General features: G+C 40.6%; 2 protein-coding genes across 2 annotated transcripts; one reads left to right on the forward strand and one right to left on the reverse strand.

Moving 5' to 3' along the window:
* Nucleotides 1-524: 524 nt before the first annotated feature.
* LOC135702306 (leucyl-cystinyl aminopeptidase-like) lies at nt 525-3,122 on the reverse strand. The gene has a single exon (XM_065223337.1). It carries the CDS (start codon nt 3,111-3,113, stop codon nt 525-527), a length of 2,589 nt encoding a protein of 862 aa, XP_065079409.1. The 5' UTR covers nt 3,114-3,122.
* A 2,453-nt stretch (nt 3,123-5,575) lies between these two features.
* On the forward strand, nt 5,576-10,920 carry LOC135702307 (uncharacterized). Its single transcript, XM_065223338.1, has 3 exons — nt 5,576-5,830; nt 6,173-9,703; nt 10,531-10,920. The coding sequence occupies exons 1-3, from the start codon at nt 5,576-5,578 to the stop codon at nt 10,918-10,920; spliced, it is 4,176 nt and encodes a 1,391-aa protein (XP_065079410.1).
* The last annotated feature ends 14,376 nt before the right edge of the window (nt 10,921-25,296 follow it).

A 25,296-nucleotide genomic window follows, 5' to 3' on the forward strand; every position in this document is an offset into this window, starting at 1 on the left:
CGTGTAAAATTAAGTATTTCTACGTGTGTAGGAGTAAAAATGTCATCGTAATGGTTGATTCGAATTGAGGCCTGTCTGAGTATCTAACCACAATTTTCAAATACCTTTAGAAGTTTCAATGAACTATTTTGACTATACTCTACGAAAAACTAATGCAAATTTTAGGAATTCTGAGGCTGACTTAAAGTCGCATTTGGTATGACATGCAATCTTTAAAAATGCTGAATTCTACTTAATCAGACTTCAGACTGATTATTTGCTATATTACTGCAAAAAAATTTATGACAGATTTTCTATATTTATTCATTTATTCAATTTCGAAATCAACAGTTTTTATAATTATAAAATTATTAAATTATAATATTATAAAATAATAATATTATAAAATTATAATTATTATTGTAATTAAATTAATCATTGTTTGTTAAAAAAAAACTGTCCACTGAAATGTGCCTACATCATTATTTTAAGAGACGAATCAGCCTATGGCTGAAAGTCTTTTGAAGAAAGCCATCTTATCTCATCTATGTAGTTAAATTTTTATTAATTGCTTCCAAAAAATCATCGCGGCGCCTTTTCAACCAATCCAAATTGAATCGTAGATTAGCCACGTCCTCGTTATATGAAGCAACATCCCCCGAATCGCTTCTAAATCGTTGAATCAATCTTAGCAGTATGTCGGCATCGTCCTCGGTTGTTATCCTTTCGACCATTTGCCGAATTATACTCCGCTTTGTCGAACCGCTCTCTTCACCAAACAGTGATAACATCACATCCAGCGTCAAAGCTGGAAGTTGCACATCGTCCAGTATTGCATCTATAACAAGACGCTTGTAATGATCATCTTGTTGTATATTTAAATTATTCGCAAATGTAGCCAAAACCATTTCGATCAGCTCATGTGGTTCTGCGACTTGCAAAACCTTGATCAGTGTGGCAGCTCTATGAACAAAGTTGACGCTTTGATTCATTTCCGCCAAATGGCCCCAATCGGAAATGTTTCCGGACCCGGCTCCTTCCCTTATTACGCTTTCAAGCAAGAATTCCGGTACAATCAATCCATTTTTGAACATTCTCCTTGCACTGGCAGTACAGTTTTCCAAATCCAATCGACAAGCCCACCGAGCAAGCAGCGAATGAAGCTTTTGCGTGTTTTTCGACAGTTTTTCGAATATGTTGAAGACCCCAGAATGTTTATAGATGGGGGTTATTATCACCTGGAGAAACTTCTTCAATTCATTCCTTTCGGAGTTATTGTTCAAGAGGTACCAAATTCTATCGAAATGACCGAGTACTGTATTCCACGGACGGTGTTCGGTTTCGTTTTGAAGATAGCTGACCAAATCCAAAGCGACGGTGTAGTTAACGTAGCCCATCCAAGCAAAGTCAAGCACATCGTTCAGAAGTTGCACCCGGGTTGATGTTGACAGGTTGTTTGATCCCTTCAACAGCTTTCCAATCATGGCGTACGTTTGACTGTCGTAGAGAACTTTAAAGTAAGATGATTCATTACCGGTCAACGCTATTGGGGTATCGTTCAAGTTGATAGCTTTGCTTAAAGCGGTGCAATCTATCCACAAGGGTAACGAAGTCTGATTTAAGACAACTTTCAGCTGACGACAATTTTCCCTGCTTTGATTGAACACACCAAACTGAATCTGTTCGAGTTTCGTCAAATTTCCATTCCTTGAGACGTTCAGTACTGATACGCCTGAGCTGGTTAGCCAGCTTTCGAACAACGTTTCCAAATCTTTGCCCTTCAGATCATTACTGATGAAACTGCTTTGGAATGCTTTAAAATCTATTGACTTGCTCTGGTATTTCTGTATGAAATCCCTTGTCCCTCGCAAAAAGTTTGGCTTTCCAATGAAATTTGCTAGAGTAGAAAAGATGCAGAAGGTTTTTTGTCCTATTTCTCTCAAAGGTGGTATGGTAGCATTACTTGAATTGGTCTGCAAAGCAAAACTAGTGTTTAAGGCATCATATTTGGAGAACTGCCAGCATTGATCAAATGCATCATTTGAATCTGCACCGAGTGCATCCTGACTAAAGTACCACGTCAAGCCTTCTATAATCCACAAATCAGTCCAGGACTCTAATGTAACTCGATTCGTAAGGATCTGTCGTAACAACCCACGTGCCAATTGTAGATGCATTCGGTCGTGATCATCTTCATGGAATGGAACACCAAGCAGGCCGGTTCCTCCGGAGAACTCCCATGAATATGCTGGAACAGTTACGAGTGTCAGGTTATCACTTGGGTATTCTACACCAAGAACGTCATGGTAATACTCCAGCAGAGTATTGGTATAGTTGATGGCTGAATCCAGTTCGTCAAACCGATCAGAAGTCAATCCCTCGATTTTTAGACCGAATACATCGGTTTCCACTAGTTCACTGTAATCGTTGATGGAGAATGCCAGCTGGTAGGGTGCAATCGGTGCTTGACTTGCAAACTTTCGACACACACTCGTTTCCGAAAGGTATCCTTTGCAATTATTTTCTACGCATTGGAGATTGCTTATCGCATTGTAGAGTGGACTGTAAATCAGGGTCAAATTGAATGTTGCTTTAAGGTCCGGTTCGTCAAAGCACGGGAATACAGTGCGAGCGTTCATGGGGTACAGATTCGTTAGAACAATCCAATTCATTGCTGCTCCGGTGGAATCGTAGTAGAAACTTCTGTACAAACCAGTAGGTTCTATGCCAAGAGTTTTACTGAAATTCACTGACACGATGTATTTGGAACCTTTCTTCAGAGTTTGTCCAACATTTAGTACGAGAAAGTCTCGGTCACTTTGGTAATCAGCTTTGGTCATTTTTACAGCAGTTCCCGGTAATGACGGCTTCTTCGGATCGAATGCTGTGATGGATACATCGTCCTCAACGATGAACAGCCGCTTCCAATTCAGTGTCAGATTGCTGCTATTCAACAAGCAATTGACACGAATTTGAACACTTCCTTTCACTTCCGGAACGAACCCTTCGGGATTGCTCAAATCGATTTTCAATTCGTAGTGTTCCGGTAGACACGTTCGTGGCAATTTTATTACTTTCGATTCAGGGCTCATGGAAGTCATGAGCGACAGTATAACCCACAAGGGAGATGCCATTTCGTTGTAGGCCTGAATGCTCACTAACTGCTCTGTCCCTCAGGCTTTCACACTTTAAGCAAATGTCAATGTGAGCTAATGTGATTTAAATTGGTTTGTTGTGTTGGCCTGCAATGGCCCTGTATAATTTTTCCTGAACAACAACCATTCATCAGCCCAACTTTAAACAACTTACAACCAATACAACGAAACAACACCCTCATCAGGTACTCAGTGAAGCAAGACCTCATATTTATTGCACTTTATCGTTCCTCGAGCCATAATAATAACTTTAATCCTTGCGAATAAGCGGGCTATAAATTTCCGTTCTATCCTTACATTACTTCCAGCTCGATGCTGCCATAAGCGACCAGGTTCATCCGCTGGGCTGGACTTTCACACACTTTAAACTTTTCCATTTCGCCATTCCCGGACGCAGAGGACAGGCTAGCTCTTTCGATTCTACGTTTAACTACCCATTCTCAGTTTATTCAAATTAATCCCACGCGTGCAGTCAAAGTTTGGCTCGTAAACCGAAACACAACCTGACCCTCGAACAACGGTCACAATATACAAACATGGATATACAGTGCGAAATTACCACTCAGACATGGATAGCAGAGCTCAGCAGAGGCTACGAGGCACGAGATCTGCTGGACATGAATGGTTTACCTGTTTACATTCCATTAAAGGATAGATTTGATGTAATTTAATATGAATTCCCATTGATGCTTTTGGACGGTGGCGATGAGACGTAAACAAAAAAGAGCAGTTCCACGCCAAATGACCAATTGGTCTGATGCAACCTTCTCCGATTTGCATGAAACTTTGCATAATTGTTTGTTATGGTCAATCATTCACACGTTGCAAAAATGTTAACATTTTGAAACTCCCAAAAAAAAAAACAACTTCAAAATGGCGTATTCGTTATTTTTCGACAGATCATAACTCAAAACCGTCACTTCCAATCGAAATGACGTTTTAGACAAAGAGGTAGGAAAAAAATATTATTTAAAAAAAAAAAATACACAGAAAAAATCAAGTTATTTTGGTAAAAAAATGATTTGCAAGTTGAATAGCAAAAAAACCCTCTTCAATATTTTGTAAATATTTTTCATTTAAAAGATTACGATAAATTCCACAGACAAACAGACGTATCTCTTCATTGTGTATATTCGTTCACGCATTTAACGGTGTTAGGTACATTACAAAAAACCTTCAGATGCGTTCCTTCCGAGCGCCCCCCGTGTAGCATAACTTCTCTTGCTTTCGGTTGTCTCTCTTGGATGTCTACACGGGAAAGCTATTGATACTGAATTGTAACGCTTCTCGATTAGATACACACATATTGTAGTTTTTTGGTGATATGTTTTGCCTAAGTCAGTACCAATAAAAACGCCAAGTCGATCGGTCACCGTTGTCGTAAAATTAGAAAAATATAGTTTACATTTTTGTTGCAATAAAGCCTCTCTTTTCTTTTACATTTTGATCGCGAGTGTTTTCTTTTCAATAACGTTTCTCGACAATTCCACGGCCATAAGCGAGACTTTATAACGAAGTCAAGAAACAGAAGTTTGCAGCAAAACGGGTGTCCATGGTGCGTTCTTGAAGGCTCCGAACATTGGTGCCGTGACCAGGATTGTGCCGCGGGTAGTTGCTTGTTGGACACCATTTTTTTTTTCCAACGTGTTCGCCAAAGCTTTTGTGCACGGAGTGCTTAACGTTTTGAGTAGCAACGACCTGGAGAACAGTTCATCAACCCTTTTGCTTTTCGGTTCCAATCCTTTAATTTTAGATTTAAGACATTTATAATGTATAAAGAAAATGATAACTTGGCTCTGTAAAGTTTATTCGATTGAGCCTGTACAAATAAAGTAATTAACAAAAAAAAAAAAAAAAAACCCTTTTGCTTTCGTGACTGTTGGATGGTGTGGTCTTTGTATCGCACACTGCTTGGGACAAATAATAGCAACCTTGCTAAGTGATTGCTATTGTTGGATGGTCACGATAAATTTGAGTTCACTGGTGATCGATTAGGCGACAGATTCGACCGTTAGTCGGGTACTGGATTATAAGATCAAAACGGTGGTCTTGTGCATTGACGATTCAGCGTATAGCTTGTTACCGGAGGCGCGTATTTTGATACATACGGTTGCTATACATGGCCTGTCGAACCAGGCTCACCCGGTGAGTACTGAGCTGATATTTTACTGCTTCGACGGATATATTGCAACCAATTTCTTGCTTCTCGGTTTCCGCATTGGATGAGTTCTGCTACATTGGAAATCACCGCAAGCTGCTGAGGTTATCGCCAAAAACCTCAGAATTTGTAGTGGACTCTAGACGGAGAATCCTGTTGTTCCTGTTGGGAGATAAATAAATACAAGGCCTAATTAATTAGGCTCTCTCCAATAATTGTATCCCTCTGTTTTGTGGTGCTGTGCTTCGTACTTTCCACAGTTTCGCCGCCGCACTGATACGCTATGGGGAAGAAGCTGAAGCCTAAACTGCAAGTGCGGGACAACATCGTGGACTTTCTCCATCGCACGGCGCGGTTTCTGAAGCAATACGATCCGGCTATTCATGCTCTACAGGTGCAACCTCGCATGGACAAATTAGACGAGAAATGGGAGGAATTCGAGGACGTCAAGATGCAAATAGAGGAAATGGAGGAACATGAGGAGAACGCGGATCAACACAAGCAGACTCGGTCAGAGTTCGAGGAGTTGTACTTCCAGGTAAGGGCAGGGTTGAAAGCGAAGTTGCCATCCACCACTCCCTCACCCTCCCCTTCTACCTCCACTAATACACGTGTGGAGGCATGTGCTGGTGTACAACTACCAAAGATAAATTTGCCAGAATTTAATGGGGAATTCGACAAATGGTTGCCTTTTTTCGACACTTTCAAGTCGCTGATCCACACCAATCCAGATTTGAGCGGGATTCAGCGCTTTCATTACCTGCGAGCGTCTCTAAAGGGTGAGGCACTTAAGGTTGTTGATGCATTCCCAATGAGTGAAGCCAGCTACGGTGTTGCCTGGTCTGCTTTGACCAAACGTTATTCGAACGTTTATTTACAGAAGAAACGGCACGTCAACGCTCTTCTACAGTTTCCGAAGATGAAGAAAATTTCTGCAAGTGGGATCCATGATGTTATCGATACTTTCGACCGGCACACAAAAATCTTGGATCAATTAGGGGAAGTGACTGCAGGCTGGGGAGCGATGCTGACACAGCTATTAGTATCGAAGCTAGACGACGTTACGCAGAAAGACTGGGAAGAGTACGCTTTGAAAAAGGAGGATCCTGTATTTTTGCACGTGATGGAGTTTCTGGAAGGCCAAACCCGCATTTTGGATGCAATAGCGGTTGATCAACGTCCCGATGGCCAACGTATTCTACTTTCCAGTCCACTCGCCCCGTTCAAGAAGCCAGCTCATAAGTTATCGGTTCACGTATCATCGGAGACTTCGTCGTCGAAGTGCGTGTCCTGTGGCGGTACGCATTATATCACCAACTGCCCTTCTTTTGCGAAGCTGACTCTGGATAAGCGGTTCCAGGTCGTAAATTCCAAGAAGCTGTGCAGCAATTGTCTTCGGCGTGACCATTACAGTAGAGATTGCACATCTACTTTCCGCTGTCGTACGTGTAGCAAAAAACACCATACTTTGCTCCATCCGGGATTAGCGGCAACTAGTACTGGGTCAGTGGTCAGAGATCAAGTCCTTGAACAATCGCAAACGGGCGGTTCCAGCATTTCTACGGCAGTTGCAGTTGGGACTCCACAACAATCCCTTCAAAGTTCTGTAACTTCAATCTACGCAGCTAATGTTGCATCAGAGCTACGCGACGTACATGTGTTTCTGTCGACAGTTCTAGTGTCGGTGAAAGATTGTAACGGGCGTTTGCACACGGCGAGAGCACTTCTTGATAGCGGATCGCAGGCGAATCTTATCTCAGAAAGGCTGTGTCAGGTCTTGAAGCTACCAAGGAAAGGCACTAGCGTGCCAATATCAGGAGTCGGTAGCGCGCGGATTCAGACAAACAGTTCTGTGTCTGCAACTATTATTTCGCGTATAACGGACTATGTGGTTCCGATGAGTTTCTTGGTGCTGAAGAAGGTGACGGATGATCAGCCATCGACGACTATTCCGATCGGTAGTTGGAATCTCCCCTCTGATATGGTCCTGGCGGACCCTGGTTTCAACAAACAGGCTCCAATAGACATTCTACTGGGTTTGGAGTATTTCTACGAGTTCCTGTTATTGAATGGAGGTCGGATCCAAATTCAGCGGATAGGTGAGGGTCTACCGCTCTTCGTTAATACCGTATTTGGGTGGATAGCAGCTGGCAAGGCGGATTTGGGCAGTCTGAACCCAGTTCCATGCTGCCACGTGTCGGTTGACCCGACTCTAGGTGAGAAGATCGAACGGTTCTGGAAAATTGAAGAGATGCCAGATGTACCACGGTGGACCAAAGAAGAGCAGGATTGCGAGGAGCACTTTGAAGCTACTTTCTCTAGAGATACCACGGGGAGGTACGTTGTGCGTCTGCCAAAACGAATGGGATTTGAGCGGATGGTCGGTGAATCAAAGGATATGGCTGTGCGAAGACTGGTGCAACTAGAACGGCGGTTGGACAAGAACGAGGAATTGCGCAGGAGTTACAACGAGGCGATGCAGACGTATTTAGACCAGAAACATATGGTGATGGTACCGGAGGAGGACCTAAAGCGTGATAAACGGCTCTCTTGTTACCTGCCTCATCATCCGGTAATCAAAGAGTCGAGTGCGACCACGAAAGTTCGGCCAGTTTTCGACGGTTCGGCTAAAACAACATCCAACTACTCTCTGAATGATGCTTTGATGACGGGTCCAGTGATTCAGGATCCGTTATTCGATCTGGTTCTGCGATTCCGGAAGTACTTTATCGCTTTAGTTGGTGACATTGAGAAGATGTACCTGCAGGTGAAGGTACATTTTGATGACGCTGCTCTTCTGCGGATTTTGTGGAGATTTTCGTCAAACGAGCCCATAGCAACTTACGAGATGTCCAGGGTCACGTTTGGTTTGGCGCCATCATCGTTTCTTGCAACGAGGTGTTTGCAGCAGCTAGCGCACGACGAAGGTAGTCAGTTTCCACGAGCGAAAGCGGCGCTTTTGAATGATTTCTACATTGATGATTTTATTGGAGGGGCAGACTCAGAAAGCGAAGCTATATTGTTGCGGCAAGAGTTAGAGCAGTTGATGTCTAAAGGTGGTTTTAGACTACGAAAATGGGTCAGCAACGCCAAGAGTGTGTTGGCGGGTCTAGCCGCAGATGAATTGGGAACTCAATCCTCACTGAATTTCGACCAGGAACTGGTGAAAACCCTAGGAATTAACTGGCAACCAGGGCCAGATTTGTTGGGTGTAGACGTATCGGGTCTCGCTGTAAACGGACAGTGGACAAGGCGCAAGGTTTACTCCGTCATTGCTCAACTATGGGATCCTTGCGGTTTCACGGCTCCAGTCATCTCGTGGGCAAAGATTCACATGCAGCTATTGTGGGTAGCCTCTCAAGGTTGGGACGATCCATTGTCGCAGGACTTAGCTAGTCGCTGGACGGATTTTTATCAGAAGCTGCCCAAACTCTCGGATATCAAAGTGGACCGGCACGCATTCACTAATCATCCAATTCTGATCCAATTTCACGTCTTCTCGGATGCGTCCGAATCAGCTTACGGCGCGTGTATCTACGCTAGATCCATCAGCCAACTGGGGCAGATAAAGGTGGAACTCTTGGCGGCAAAATCTCGTCCAGCTAGTTTGAAGAAGACTACTCTCGCAAGGTTAGAGTTATGCGGTGCCTTCATAGCAGCAAAACTATATCGTTCGACCGTCAAGGCACTCGGGATGAATGGAACCGAAACTTGGTTCTGGTCAGATTCGACAGTTGTGCTATCGTGGCTGAAGCGGCCATCGTACGTGTGGCCAACATTTGTTGCGAATCGTGTTTCGCATATTCAGGAGCTAACGAAAGGTCACCGATGGAACCATGTCAAGGGCACGGAGAATCCAGCCGATCTTGTGTCTCGGGGAGTAATACCAAAGGATCTCGTCGATATGCAGCACTGGTTCCATGGGCCACCCTGGTTATCCTTGCTTGATCAACATTGGAATACCGAACAAAACTTGAAGTACAAGGAACCATCGGAGGAGTTGCTGGAGAAAAAGAAGAACGTTTTTGTGGCGGTGGGTTGTCCACATCCTCACCCACTTTTGGATAATTACTCATGCTATTGGAAACTTTTGCGGATTACGGCGTACTGCATAAAATTCATCCGTAACTGCCGTAAATCATCTACAAAAACTAGGAATGTCAGCGTGAAGGAGCTGCAGGCGGCCAAGTACGCATTGGTACGGTGTGTTCAGCGGGAGCCATTCGCTACGGAGATCAAAGCCCTCGCCAACCATCGACCCGTTCCTGCTCACTCACCCTTGAAGCTGCTCCATCCGTTCCTAGATCAACAAGGCATAATTCGCGTTGGTGGCCGGCTAAATCTCGCCGATGAATCATACGCCGTCCGACACCCTATGATTATCCTTAGTAACCACTCTTTCTCGCGGCAGGTAGCTGTCGCATACCATAACCTGTCGCTCCATTCTGGCCCCCGAATGACGCTCGCTCAAATACGGCAAGAATTTTGGCCCCTACGGGGTAAGGCACTGGCAACTTATACTTTCCGAAACTGCATTCGCTGCTTTCGAAGCAACCCTGTCTCTATATCCCAACCACCTGGTCAACTCCCAAAACCTCGTACAACTCCCACTCGTGCATTTGCGGTCACTGGTGTGGATTATTGTGGTCCCGTCTACCTAAAGCCCGCACATCGTCGAGCAGCTGCGCTAAAAGCCTACATCGCAGTTTTCGTGTGTTTTAGCACGAAAGCGGTCCATCTCGAGCTGGTAGGGGACCTCACCACGGCTGCTTTCATGGCGGCTTTGCGACGATTTGTATCCCGTCGAGGGTTACCTACTGAGATCCACTCGGACAATGGTCTGAACTTCCAAGGGGCTAGCAACCATCTACGAGAGCTTTACGACCTTCTATCCGATCTAGTTGCAACCTCAGAAATCGCTAATGAAACTTCTAAGCGTGGCATCGTTTGGAAATTTATCCCACCAAGAGCACCAAACTTTGATGGCCTCTGGGAAGCCGCCGTGAAATCTGCCAAGACGTCATTGATCCGAGTCTTGGGCCAACGAAAATTGTCGTTCGAAGACATGACCACCATTCTCACCCAGATAGAAGCGGCCATGAATTCTCGTCCGCTTACGCCACTGTCGGAAGATCCTGATGAGCTAGACGTGCTCACTCCCGGACATTTTTGACTGGATCATCTTTGCTGGCGATTCCCGATCCGGACTACACAGAGGTTCCTACAAACCGGTTACAGCACTACCAGGAACTGCAACAACTAGTACAGCAGCATTGGAAGCGATGGAGGCGAGAGTACATCTCACAGCTGCACAACCAGAATCAACGATTCCCTCAAGCAACCCTGCTGAAGGTGGGTCAAATGGTGGTCCTGAAGGAGGATGGATCCGCAGTCATCGAGTGGCCTCTAGCTCGAATCATTGAAGTCTATCCCGGTCCCGACAGTGTAATCAGGGTAGTGAAGGTACACACACCGAACGGCGCCATCTATAAACGACAGGCGTCACGTATCTGTTTGCTGCCATTCGAGAAGGCCTTGACTGGAAAGCCCACCAACACCTGCTATTCTCAACCGTCAGGTGCAACCCCGAAGGATGTAAACGCTGCAAGCCCGGAAAGCGCAACGTAGTTCCTCAGAAGAATACAGTATCATATTGTGAAACTTCCAGCATCTTTAATCTTAAGCAGCTTAGTTAAGATTTTTGAATTCATAAATCCCTTAACAGAATTTAGGTGGCCGGCATGTTAGGTACATTACAAAAAACCTTCAGATGCGTTCCTTCCGAGCGCCCCCCGTGTGGCATAACTTCTCTTGCTTTCGGTTGTCTCTCTTGGATGTCTACACGGGAAAGCTATTGATACTGAATTGTAACGCTTCTCGATTAGATACACACATATTGTAGTTTTTTGGTGATATGTTTTGCCTAAGTCAGTACCAATAAAAACGCCAAGTCGATCGGTCACCGTTGTCGTAAAATTAGAAAAATATAGTTTACATTTTTGTTGCAATAAAGCCTCTCTTTTCTTTTACATTTTGATCGCGAGTGTTTTCTTTTCAATAACGTTTCTCGACAATTCCACGGCCATAAGCGAGACTTTATAACGAAGTCAAGAAACAGAAGTTTGCAGCAAAACGGGTGTCCATGGTGCGTTCTTGAAGGGTCCGAACAAACGGTTTATTTGAATATTATCAGTTCACTTTGACGTTTCTCTATACTTTCTATAGAACTTTTATGCAATATTGTTTGCGAGTTAGTGAGCAAGCTGGTTTTCCGCGAGAAACCCGAGAGATGTCGTTACTGAGGTCCTATTTTTTTCCCCTTTGGTTTGTTTTTTTCCGTCGATCTTGTTTTCCGTGCTGAGCACCAATGCTACCGACGTGCCAGGAAAGCAGCTCCCACACCTGGACCCTACCTATCGACCCATCAACTCATGAACCGGGGACCAACGGCTTTACTTCCCATCCGAAGGAAGGCGTGATCAGAGATGTTATGCCTCAGAACATCCCGGCGGCGCCGACTGGGATTGAACCCAGGCCTGCTGGGGTGAGAGGTAATCACGCTTACCACTACACCACCGGCGCCGTTACTGAGGTCCTATGTTTTGAGATAATATGTTTTCAAGAAAAACTTTTTCAAAGAGCTACGTCTGTTTGTCTGTGAAAATACTATCATCCGAGAAATTTTAAAGTAGGACATTCAAGAATTCAGTGTCAACATTTCAAAGGGGCGTAATTGCTTTTATAAACAATGGCTTTAACCGTCGATTTCTCGCGAATAAAAGCTCACACGTGAAAGTCAATGACTTCAACAGGTAGATGAATGTATCCTCTACCAGCTGGAATTTTCAATTTGGAGGGGTGAGCTTTAATTTGCCAGAAATCGACGGCTAAAGCCATTGTTTACAAAAGCAATTACGCCCCTTTGAAATGTTGACACTGAATTAACAAAAATCTCAAAACAACAGTTTTTGGTAAAATGTTTAAACAATTTTTTGTGTAGTTTCGCATAGAAAACCATTTTTTAGACATGCAAAGTTGTTTTCTGTGCAAAAGCTAACATAACAGTTGATAAAACAAAACGTTTGAAAATGTTATCATAAGTTGTCGTTGCTAGCGTTGGCGGTTAGCTATCGTCACACCGTGAATTGCCAACATACTTGGCATCGCAGGTTCGGCCATCGCGATTCGGCGCTGTGACTGCAGAAGAAACAGTTGGCGATGGGGATGAAAGTGGCAAATTGTGGAGCGAAGATCGTTTGCGAGTGCTGCCTTAAGAGGAAGATGGCACGGCTGCCGTATCCATAGAAAACAGTCCGGAGACTATACAACCGTTGCAGCTCATCCATACGGATCTGTGTGAACCTATGTCGAACGTAACTCCGGGTGGCAAGAAATAATTAAAGTCGCTGATTAGCAGGTACGTGGTGCTCTACCTGCTGAAGGACAGAGCGGAAGCGAAAGGCTGTATCAAGGATTTCAAGCGACTGGTGCATAATAAGTTCGAAAGAAAACCTCGGGTGATTCTTGTTAACAAGGAACTGAAACATTTTTACCAGGATATTGAGATGCAGCTGAAAGCCGGGTATGTACCTCAGCAAAACGGTGTACCGTATGCGTGATAATGTTTGCACCATCGTACAAATAAGGTTCCCGTTTCACCTGTGCATACACTTCGTTGGTTTTCTTTGCATGCAAGTAACCTATAGCTCATACCGTAGTAGGCTGTGTATAAAAGAAAATGATTTACTTAGTTTGACAGTTGCACCATGACGAATTGGCAGCGTATTGGCGTTGACGGCGACTCTGTAGCTCTTTACTCCTATGAGAAAATCCATAAGCAAACGTCAGACTGTGCGTGAAACATAGCGGACTTTGTACTATCCTTTCACTCCACCGAAAATTCCCATAAGAAACTGTCTATATTTGCTGGAAGAGCAAATTTTTCGACGGTGCCGTCAACGCCAATTCGTGATTTGTCCCACGCGCAGACATTTCAATCGCCATGGGACTGTCCCGGTCGATAATGAGAAAAGATGTCCTCTCACTATTAGGAGACGAAACTACCCATCACGAGATTTCTTTTCATTTTCCACTGATCAAGCACTCATGAGAATAATTCTTATGCGGTTTTGGCATCAACATTTCTAACTGATTTAGATGAATTTAAGCAAGCAACCGAAGGTAAATATACTATTAAGATTTTTTCGTGAGATTTTTCATTTAAAATTACATTTAACAGCCCTTTTTTAAACTCTTAATTTGTTCCAAATTTAAAATAAATTACATTTCATTTAACCTAGGTGCTCCAGTTACTACAGCTTTAATTGATATGATATATATCTAAGTGTTTTTACATAGTTCCTGCCTTGGCAATTCAGTATTTTAAACAGGTTTTATAAACCTGCATGTCAGTATAACAATTGAAATCTTGAAACTAAAAACTAAAACTAAATATTATCTAAGTATAAAGGGAATTAATCGTTGCAATTGAGGTTTTGCAACGATTTTTGCCTGAAATTATTAATTATTTTGTTGGACATTTGCTCTAAAGTCTCAACATTCGAAATTCGAAATTCTATGTACCTCGGTAGTACCAACAATCAATACGAAACTAACGATTTTAAATTGGCTCACCACTTTAGTAGCCTATTGGTCCCAAGCAAACGATTAACGTACCCTATTCTATAGTTGAAATTCTATTACTACACTATGTTTGTTTTGATTCGCTATGAAAGTTTGACAGTTAACATCAGGGGTGTGTGGATTCATGCAGAACATGCAGGGGGGAGTGAAATAGCTTGGGACTGCTTGGGACCGTTGTTCTGGTACTGAGTGAGCCAAAAATAATAATGATTTTCTTCGGGACCCAGTGGTCTTAGAATTACCTCTATGGTAGTACTGTACCAGGGAGGCAACTTCAAAATCATCTTCAGAAGTTTGTTCTGAATCCTTTGAAGTGCTTTTTTCCTGGTAGTGCAACAACTAGACCATATTGGAACAGCTTAAAGCATGGCCGGTCTAAAAACTTGTTTAAATATTAGAAGTTTATTCGTCAGACAAAGTTTGGATTTCCTGTTCATAAGAGGATACAAACATTTTATATATTTGATACAGTATTAATCCAAGATATTTCACTTGGTTTGACCAGGAAATTGTAACTCCGTTCATAGTGATTATGTGACTACTACTAGGTTTCAAAAAGGAAGCTCTAGGTTTATGTGGAAATATTATAAGTTGAGTTTTGGAAGCTTTGGGAGAAATCTTCCATTTTTGTAAATAAGAAGAGAAAATATCTAAACTTTTCTGCAGTCTGCTGCAAATAACACGAAGACTTCTTCCTTTAGCGGAAATGCCTGTGTCATCAGCGAACAAATATTTGTGGCAACCCTGAGGCAAATCAGGGAGGTCCGAAGTGAAAATGTTATACAATATAGGCCCAAGAATGCTACCCTGAGGAACTCCTGCTCTAACAGGTAATCGCACGGATTTGGAATTTTGATAATTTACCTGCCGAGTTCTGTCAGTTAAATAATTTTGAACTTATTTCATAATATAAAGTGGAAATTTAAACTTTTTCAATTTAGCAATCACACATTCATGCCAAACACTGTCGAATGATTTTTCTATGTCTAGAAGAGCAACTCCAGTTGAATGGCCTTCAGATTTGTTTGAACGAATTAAATTGGTAACTCTTAAGAGTTGATGAGTAGTTGAATGCCCATGGCGAAATCTAAACTGCTCATCTGCAAAAATTGAGTTCGTATTGATGTGAAGCATCATTCTATTTAAAATTATCTTTTCAAAAAGTTTACTTATTGAAGAAAGCAAACTTTTTGGACGGTAGCTAGAACCTTCAGCTGGATTTTTATCCGGCTTCAAAATTGGAACAACTTTAGCATTTTTCCATTTATCAGGAAAGTATGCCAAATGTTTCCTACCTGTCGCTTAGAACGATATTGTAGGATCGCTTTGCGAGTCTTACATTCCCAAAAATTGGATTTGTTGTTTTCACCACAATTTGAACATTTAAATTTATTAGGATCTTCCTTCACAGGACAGTTGTCCTTTGCGTGAGAGGAATCACCACAATTCATGCATTTAGCTGGCATGTAACAATTTTTAGTTCCGTGACCCCATCCCTGGCACTTACGGCACTGGGAGAGGTTTTGGAAATTTCCTCCAGTCTTCCTGAAGTGTTCCCACTTCACTCGGACATGGAACATAAGACTAGCTTTTTCTAAGTCCTTTAGGTTGTTTAGTTCACTAGACTTGAAGTGAACTGAATAAAAATCATTGGAAATCCCGTTGCGTGCATCGCCAGTTTGTAGTGAAAAATTAACTTTCACGAAGTTCAAAAGTTCCATGCGAATAGCATGGAATCGGAAGTGGTTATCACAATAGGGGGAACCTTTTCCTTCTTGGCATAAAGCCGGGAAAGTTTACTAGAATTTTTCTTGGATGATGGATCATTCTCATCATCCGTGAGCAAATCAAATTGAGTTTGCCCCTTCTTTTGCGTTTAGGCGCCATGGCGGCTGTAAATTTTTATCCAAATCGACTTCCAAGCAGATTACTATAAGAATCTGAAGGATTGAAGAGGAAATTTTCAAATCGATATCCAAGAAGGATTACCTCGGGTAGGGTCAGGGTAGGTACAAGGTAACAAGGTTGAACAAGGTAGAAATTTTACAGGTTGAGCACTGAAAAGTGCAGTTTAAATTTGTTGTAGCTTTAGGTAAAGGTAACACTTCCTTCAGCAAAAATCAAATAGATCCGCACGGCAAGAGAGCACGATGCGGACTGACATTTGCCAGCCCTGGTCCGGACGTTTCACGGTGTAACTAATCGGCTCCGTTACAGCAACGCTCCCATATTACTACGCTGCGACCTCCTTGGCTCGCTGTTCTCTTGGAACAAACCTTCGAATTCAAAATACTCGTCGTCTGAATTCGAAAAACCTTCAAAATCGGGCTCCTCAGCGTCACTGAACGCATCACTTTTTACTTCAGAAAAATCAATCTCGACTTAGTTGACACTCTTCTGCATCGGTGGATCATTCTAGGTCTTCGGCGCATTTCGCTTTGGGTTCAAATCGCTGAACTGGGACTCCTCCTGAAGCACTGTATCAAGTTCTACAAACTTTGCGTCTCTACTAATCAATATTATCAGCCTGCCAGTTTGTCAGTTTGTTGAGTTCGAAATAAACAACACATTGCAAGTCTGATACGTATACTTTCATTAACGCAATTACGAATTCTCTCCGGTCTGATTCCACATCGAAATGTCCGCATATTGCACAGATAAAAATTCTGAATTTTAATTGTGATGTAAACATTCATTCACGTAAACTTAAATTTAATTTCATACAACCGAGCAACTTGTAAACAATGTTGTTTACAAAGATGGGCTTTTGTATACAATATTTGCTACATTGCATGAATTGTGCTAAAACTTAACATGATATATAATGTAAACTTATATGATATATGACGCTCCATTTGTGTGCATCATATTGAACAGAAATTTACACTACTTTTCAAACTGTGTGCCCATAGTTATGTGTAAGACCTCATTTGTTTTCTTTGTTCAAGTGTTGAAAGTTAGTCATTGTATAGTGGTGTAAATTATCATAAAATCATACGAATCTGCACAGTAAAAATATTTGAAAATAAAAGGCGACGTAATTTGTAAAGTATCGTAATAAATATTAACGTAATGCTTAATCTAATACAATTTTCCATGTAAATAAACGTAAATAACAATATTATTGCTATTAACTTAAAAATCTATCCATTATCATTTAATTTTACAGTTGCAGTTTCATCCTTACAACATATAACTTTACGCTACACATTAACTTTTCAGTTACATACGCTATAAATTTACATGCATTCAACGTAAAAATGCTTCACCGTGCACAGTTCGAAAAGTAGTGTAAATTTCTGTTCAATATGATGCACACAAATGGAGCGTCATATTTCATATAAGTTTACATTATATATCATGTAAAGTTCTAGCACAATTCATGCAATGTAGCAAATATTGTATACAAACCCCATCTTTGTAAACAATATTGTTTACAAGTTGCTCGGTTGTGTGAAATTAAATTTAAGTTTACGTGAATGAATGTTTACATCACAATTAAAATTCAGAATTTTTATCTGTGTGCAGTGCTTGGCGTAACCTGAAAAGTATCGCGGCAGCCATTATGATTGGTGCGTGTTGAGCGTTAGTGTCGAAAAAAAAATATATGTATGAAATGTTAAAATGCAGTGTATTTTTTTTAAATAAGTTGTGTGAGAACATTTTGAGCATCTTGGTTCATATTCGGGTGCACCGGAAGTTAAAACTGCTTGGTCAAAAATTGTGAAGCAGTGTTAAAGTGTTTATAAACCTTTCCGAAAACATAACATCTGGGACATCTACATTTAGAAGCAACGGACGCCTCTCTGCGGAAGTGTACACTTCCGACATTCACTTTCGAAGAGACAATTTGTCTTGAAAGCTGCAAAACTAAGGAAATGCTCAATATCTATCATTAAAAAATCTGCGTCAATCCAAGTATGTTCTAAAAAAATAATGATAAATATAAATTTAAACAGCGGAAAAACAATGCAGCGTTCATTTTATTGATTGCCTTCTGAAAGAAACAACTCAAAATACATTTTGATACATAACCTCAATTATGGCCATAGAGCAGTATGAAAATTACATAAGATTTTAATTTTACAGCACGTGTAAAATTACATTATCATGAATCGAAAAACATGTAAATTTCAAACCACATGTAAAAATGCGTTGTTAATCATGCAGTCCATTTGTTACATTTAATTAAACGGAAATTTACAGGTTTTGTTTGAACTGTGTGATGCAATTCATATATTTGGTATTATTATTACACTAACTCCTACTAATTAAAGATTAACAACAGGTTCTTTTATCATTTTTCAAAATCGAAACGATAAGTCCACCACTATAAGCCATTCGTAGTCTTGCCCCCCTCGAAGTCAATAATGAAAAGGGTATGCATTAAATAATGTCTTTGCTATATCGTCTGCTGAATCAGTGCTGATACATACCATAAAATACCTATCAAATAGATCAATCATAATACTGGAATAAAGACTGGAACGCGCAAAAATTGGTCGACAAAAATACATTTCTTTCAGTCAAAATTCATATCACAATAATCGAACCAGCTACAGGCTGAAAGTCTCTATAATAAAGCAAAAAAAATAATAATCTTCTTATTTTTCTTTTGGTAGTTCAATTCATATATTCAAGAAAAACATGTTCGTTTATTCTTTTGGTTTGCCAAATACTCGACTACGAGTATAAGTACAAGACACTGAAGAAGTCTGCACATTGTAGACGAAATACGCGTATCTGTCAAGGATAAGCAAATCAAAGTGAAGTGAAATCAAATGGAAATTACTAATCCTTCTCTCTCTCATTACACAGGTATTCCAATAAGACGCCCACATTCATCAGGATCCTTTCATTAAATTTTGCACAGTGGTCTCATCGACCTTATTCGCCGCCGAACTCTCGGTAATAAACGTTAAAGAATTCGGTTAATTCAGGCGATATCCGCAACTTTTCTTCCAACAGTATTTTATAAAACTATATATGTATTAATATTATAGGCTATATGTTATACTGCTATATGTATTTATTAAAACACATTAGAGAGCTCCTTTTTTTTTTTTTTTTTAACTCTTTATTTGTTCCAAATTCAAAATAAATTACATTTCATTTTAACCTAGGTGCTCCAGTTACTGCAGTAACGTAGCAGCCTTAATTGTTATGATATATATCTATGTGTTTTTACATTGTTCATGTCTTGGCAATTCAGTATTTTAAACAGGTTTTTTAACCTGCATGTCAGTATAACAATTGATATCTTAAAACTAAAAACTGAAACTAAATCTTATCTAAGTATAAAGGAAATTAATCGTTGCAATTGAGGATTGCAACGATTTTTGCCTGAAATTATTTTAGAGAGCTCCTTAAAATCTATATCAAATTATGTTAATTTCAATAAACAAAAAATAAATTATTTTCGTATGCCAATTATATAAAAATAACATCTCTTCAAAGACATAATTTCGATTGGACAGTTATATGAAATGTATTAGCAATACATATAATAATCATGTGTAACGTTCTCCGTTAGTTCGTAATATATTTTTATATTATTTTGTAAATAAAGCATTTCTTTTGTTTAGAACTTTTCCCAATTTAAGATAAACTTTCAAAAATCCCTTTTTGATTCTAAAAATCCAATCCATCGCATGCTATAATGTTATAGCATTTTTAAAATTTGAATATAATTACCGTTTCCAATGCAATAGGTTTTTTTTTAGTTCATGGTTGAATCAATAGATGGCCAATAGGTCAACTTGTCCAAAATGATTCAATGAATCGTGGTATGTGTCAAACATGATGATTCGGAGAATTTGAGGGGTCGAGAGGTCTTTAAAATTAATTTATCGTTCACTTTCAATCATTGTCGGCTAGAGAGCAGAAGTTAGTCAAGTGATTTTTCCAAGTTTTTTTCTAATTAAAGGTGCGTTTAAAATTAATCGGATGTTTAAATAAAATTCCTTTGCACTAAATTATATAGTGATTTAGTTAATTTAATTCAAATGTGGTGAAGTGAACTAAATTTAATTGTTTCCTTTTTTTATAACAATAGTTTTGGCGTGTTACAATCACAAAGGCGAAAACTCTGCCCTTGTGCATTGTACGTTTATAACAAAAGGTAAAATTTATTGAATTCCATTTTATTATATTCTTTTTCTAAAACTTAATTCCCGTTGGACAGCGAGCGTCCATCGGTCGCTTTTTATACGGGCTAGAAACCCGTAGGCAATCCCTTGGCCATTTACCTGGCTTCTGTACACGTGGTGTACTTCCGGTGTGACTGCTCTGTGGCCCGCCAGTTTCTGGCAGTCAAACGGGGCGAAAGGTTTCTCCGTTGGCCTGCCTTGCGATTCCTGACGGGGTAGTTTCATTCCGTTCCATAGTGGTTGCGTAACGGAATCAGAGTACGTGAAGGCCACTAGGAGCACGTTGGCTACCTTGAACGGATAATCTGGTAGAGTACCGACATCCACCGACAACCTCCCCCGCACCTTTAGTTCGGCCCTCGTTTTCGTGAGCATCCACCGTCGACGCTACATCCCTTCTGCATGGCATCCCTTTCGTTACGAACGAAACCATCGCTACACGGTTAAATCATCGCACAGTATCCGTGCGCCCCCCGCTTGCCGCACTGTCAGCTGCCAGCCCATCAGTAAAACCCTGCGCAGGTATGTTCCATTCATGGCCATGAACACTCAATACAACACACACACTCACACACAATGATTAAGAAAAGAAGGACAATATACATAAAATGAGTTCAACATAGCTTACCTTTTTACATTCATTTACGTTCAAGATCCCTGTGGTAAATCAGTCCACCGGGTGACTCCTGCGTTACGTTCCGCTTTGCATTCGTTTCGGTTGCAATCATTTTTAGTTCACTTTGCGTTTGAATTCACCTCGAAACCGTTCGGAAAACCCTAGAGATTTGCTCTCCTGCAACAATAGCTAAGTCGGGCAACCTTAAATAAACACGACCAGTGGTCTCTCAAACTCGAGAGTGGCGCATAAGCCACTGCGTTTGAAGCATTCTCAAAGAACAGTGGAAGAACGGTTACACATGTTACATACGTATTTTGACGATTATCAATTCTATATACATTTCCTACAGTTCTTATAGTTTACCTGTTTGTTTAAGTTTTCATAGGACTTGAATATACATGTTATCTACTTGCGAGTTCTGTATATCCATTACACGGCTATTTTTGGCATTGGCGTTTGCATATTTTCATTCATATACTTATTATTGGGAATTCTAATAGCGCAATTTTATTAGATTTCCATATAAAAGGAATATGTCATTTTAGTTCAGTGTGCGTCAAAAAGGTCCACCAGCAAAAGACATATTAGTCCGTCTGAATTACATTGACGCACCCCTCGTATTTCATGGTTTTGACATCTCATTATTTATATGCATCCTAAAGGTCTACTGTAGAACTCTGAAGTTGTGTTGTCTGGTCGGATGAATCAAAGTTCGAGCTGTTCAACAAGAATCGACGCCTAAGAAAATGACGGAAAAGAAATGAAGCGCTACAGAACATTCATCTCCAACCAATCATGAAACACGGCGAAGGAAATGTTAGAGTTTGGGGCTGTTTTACATGGTTTGCTGTAAGGAATCTGACCCAATTCCATGGTATAATGACCGCAGATTGATATAATGGTATTCTTTCTGAAAAATTTGGAGAGTGCACGCTGAAAATAGGACTGTATGCATCGCAAGATCCCAAACACACGGCAAAGAAAAAACTTATTTTTTTTTCCATTCCTGTCGCATAAAGCCCATGGAATGGCCACCCAGAGCTCCGATTTGAACCCAATCGAAAATCTTCGGGCTATACTCGATAACTGTGTGGAGTAAACCGGTGTTACCAACAATCAAACATATTTTGCAGCACTGCAAAAGGCCTGGAACGATTTAGATCCTCAGCACCTCAAAAAGTCAGTTGGTCATCGAAGCGAAGGGAGGTCAAATTGACTATAATTCATTTGTTTTGGTTTGATTTATTTGATTATTTTTTCAAACAGATAGTGGATCTTTTTTTGTCATACCAATTAAAATACTTTGAAATTCTTCAATAAAAATCATTCGAACTATGAAAGAAAAATTAACCCCTGGTTTTTTTTTTGTTTAAAGGAATATACATCAAAATCACAGACTCTCTTGAAAAGCCATAAATTTTGTTTAAATGCTAACACTTATTGTAGGTGGATCTTTTTTGTGCCGGTAACTGTAATCTTATATCTCATGCCTGGGTAGCTAAAATCCAGATAATTTACATTCTCTTCCCGGAATCGAGGTTGGATAAAGCACCTGAAATCAAGGTAATATCACCGACATACCGACGTGACACTCTGTTTACAAATTCGGTGAAACCGTGTGTCAGTCGCATTCGGCGCATTCCTCTGAAAGTAATCGCTTCTGTCATTTTTCGCGTCATGTGCAGTTGACAAAGTGGAACACGCAGAGATGACGCAGTAGGTAGGGTGTGTGTGTGTGTGCGCAATAATCTTACCGTGCCGTATGCGTGTACACTAGTGCGAAAAACGTAAACAAGCAGTAATATGTCTACACATTCGTATAGGTGGTGCTAGTGAAGAAAAGAAGAAGTATTTCACCAGGTTCTTTTTGAAATATCAATATGGGCAGCCACGTCGGTTTGTCGGTGGTTATATCATATAGGCAAAAACACCACGCACAAATGGTTTGCTATAGTAGCGTGGCGTATCACAAGAGAAGCTCCCGATGGCAATCATCAAATTCTAACCTCTTGCATTTCGAGTAGTTTAATTAACTTTTACCAAGCACAAATGGGATTATAATCACCTCCAATTATCCGAATGCAATTAAAATATGATCAAGTCTAAACGGATTCCAATGCGGTTTTGATTAGCGTGGGTAAACTGAGCGCTGCAAATATTGTATCTTCCTCCCTCCGGAAGGCGATTATAGTTTTTGTTTCATTTATGCGTGTTCTTCATTCCTGGAATGAATGTGAAAAGTTTGCAATAACGTTATGAATATTGGAGCTTGACAATTGATAGATATCGATATATGAATGCCATTGCCTTTTATGTAAATTTCATTTGAAATCATTTTCATCCCAATTATCCCTACGAAAAAATGCACCAACATATCGATTATAGACACCTCACAAAAACTATCCGTATCAACAATTGGAAATTTGATTAATGACGGCGATTTGATAGCACGGTTTACCTATTAGCATAAACAACCGGTCGACGGTCATTGAGTCATTTTTCCCCTGTCAGTGGAGACGCAAACGAGTCACCCTGCCGCTCCCTCTCCCACTCGGTATTACGTAGGTAAAGAAACGGCCCCCGTGCTCTACGGCAGCTATTAGTAAAAGAGATCCATTTACCTCTGTTTGCCGATAGATTTAATCGGATCCATCAATTAAAATAATCTAAAAGCTGAAATCAACAGTTTACTGTTTCAACCGGTGGTGGTGTGGTGATGAATCGATCAAACAGGTGGAAAGTGGACGGGCAAGCGAGTGGCAAAGGTGAAAGATGAGTGGGAAGTAATATTTTATAAACTTTCTTGTTGACTCTATCGGACGGGTGCGGAACAGTTGGTGGGCGATCGCCCTGCCCAGGAAGTGTGAGTTTGATTAATTTCATCGAGCGATGAAACGCTCGAAGGGGAAGTCAAATGGAAGTCAAGTAGTGCTCAATTTGAAATGGCCTGAAGCTTCAAACGTCACTCAAATCGGCAAATTATTTAGCCCCATTTATAAGGTTGTAGTTAAAATTGAAGCACGCAGTGATACTCTTTGCAATCCACATAGTGGCATTTAATTGTTGAACAAAGTTCAGCATGATCCGCGAGTAAAATATGATTTAATTCCTGCGGTATACAACGAAGGATATAACTACAGCATGATCAAAGAGTGAACATATTTCGTAACATTTTAAAACGGCACAACCTTGTAAACAAAAGGTGTAAGGCCTTTACACCCGAACCGACGTGCGCCCACATAAACCAATACCACTATCGGAAAGGGGAGAATTTCCCCTACTCGATGATGTTGTTGATTTGCCTGGGCGTAATTTGGTTCGCGTGTAAAAGGCCTTACAACTTTTGTGGCGTTTTCAAATGCTACGCCTGATTTATAAATTTTAAATTCCCGCACTACTGCGAGCAGAAAAGCGATCGAAGGGAGAAAACAGAAGAAAGCTATCATCTGTTTACATGCTCATATACGCATATCGGTTAATGGCATAAATATTTAGGATTAAAGCGCAAGTGAGGACGATGGTGGTGGGGGAAATGAACAAACTTCAAAAAGTAAATATCATGGTAACTCTATTAAAATCTAATTACATCTCAATCTTCTCATCTTTGCTCTGCCCTATGAAGAGCGATGATGAGCGAATAAATATTTCGAAGGCGCAGCCGGCTGGCCATTTCTAGCAAGCTATACATGGGCGCGTGAGATAGCACAATTTATAACGGCAGCTATGTTTAGCATCATTTGAAAAGCAAAATTTATTAAATTATTTATTTTTTAAATCAGGTTTATTATTTATTACGTATGAGATTATTTTTACTATTGCTAAGCGAAAAACAAATCTAAATATTCGTAAGTATCTTTTCGAAGGTTCTAAAGAAATCTTCTGAACTACCTTAAGTGTTTAAGTTTTTGCATTGCCTTACTGTCACAAATATGGTGAGGGTACTAACGCTGAGTCGGATCCATACATTTCCCAAAACATGACACATTTACCTTTTTACCATTTATAACCGCACGCAGATCGTTCGGGCATGTTTTGAGAAAGAAGCGCGGGACCCCACTTTGATAAAATTAACGAGATAAAAGTTTGGATTAATGGAATAGAAAAATAAGAAAAGGGAAACATAAGAACAAATGTAACATATATGTTTCTTTGTGATTACTTTGGTAGATAACAAACATTCACGTTGGGTGGCATGTGTGCATTATTGGTAGAAAGGGAACAATGGCTTCTTGATTGAATGGAATAAAGCTTAGCAGTTTTTTTTTTAAATTTACTGTATGACGCTATAGCAGTAAATTATGGAAAGATGTTTCAATATGGAACTTTGCTCGTTAAGCTTGCTGGTGAATTACTTCAATGCAAGACTTTAAATGCTATTACCATGCTCGATAATCTATATATTTATAAATGAATTTCTGTCTGTCTGTCTGTCTGACCCTTATAGACTCGGAAACTACTGAACCGATCGGCGTGAAAATTTGTTTGCAGGGATTTTTGGGGCAGGGAAAGGTTCTTATGATGGTTTGAGACCCCTCCTCCTCTGTAAACGGGGGCTCCCATACAAATGAAACAGAAATTTCTGCATAACTCGAG

The sequence above is a fragment of the Ochlerotatus camptorhynchus genome, unplaced genomic scaffold (assembly GCF_037179485.1).
Source record: "Ochlerotatus camptorhynchus isolate MF236.1 unplaced genomic scaffold, CSIRO-AGI_Acam_v1.1 ptg000191l, whole genome shotgun sequence".
NCBI lineage: Eukaryota > Metazoa > Arthropoda > Insecta > Diptera > Culicidae > Ochlerotatus > Ochlerotatus camptorhynchus.

What these genes read in the sequence shown, in the direction of transcription:
- LOC135702306 (XM_065223337.1), bottom strand. Translation starts at nt 3,113, where the DNA reads ATGGCATCTCCCTTGTGGGTTATACTGTCGCTCATGACTTCCATGAGC.
- LOC135702307 (XM_065223338.1), top strand. Translation starts at nt 5,576, where the DNA reads ATGGGGAAGAAGCTGAAGCCTAAACTGCAAGTGCGGGACAACATCGTG. An exon ending in TCGAGGAGTTGTACTTCCAG is followed by an intron (nt 5,831 to 6,172) that starts GTAAGGGCAGGG and finishes GTTTATTTACAG; the next exon opens with AAGAAACGGCACGTCAACGC. An exon ending in ACCACTCTTTCTCGCGGCAG is followed by an intron (nt 9,704 to 10,530) that starts GTAGCTGTCGCA and finishes AACCGGTTACAG; the next exon opens with CACTACCAGGAACTGCAACA.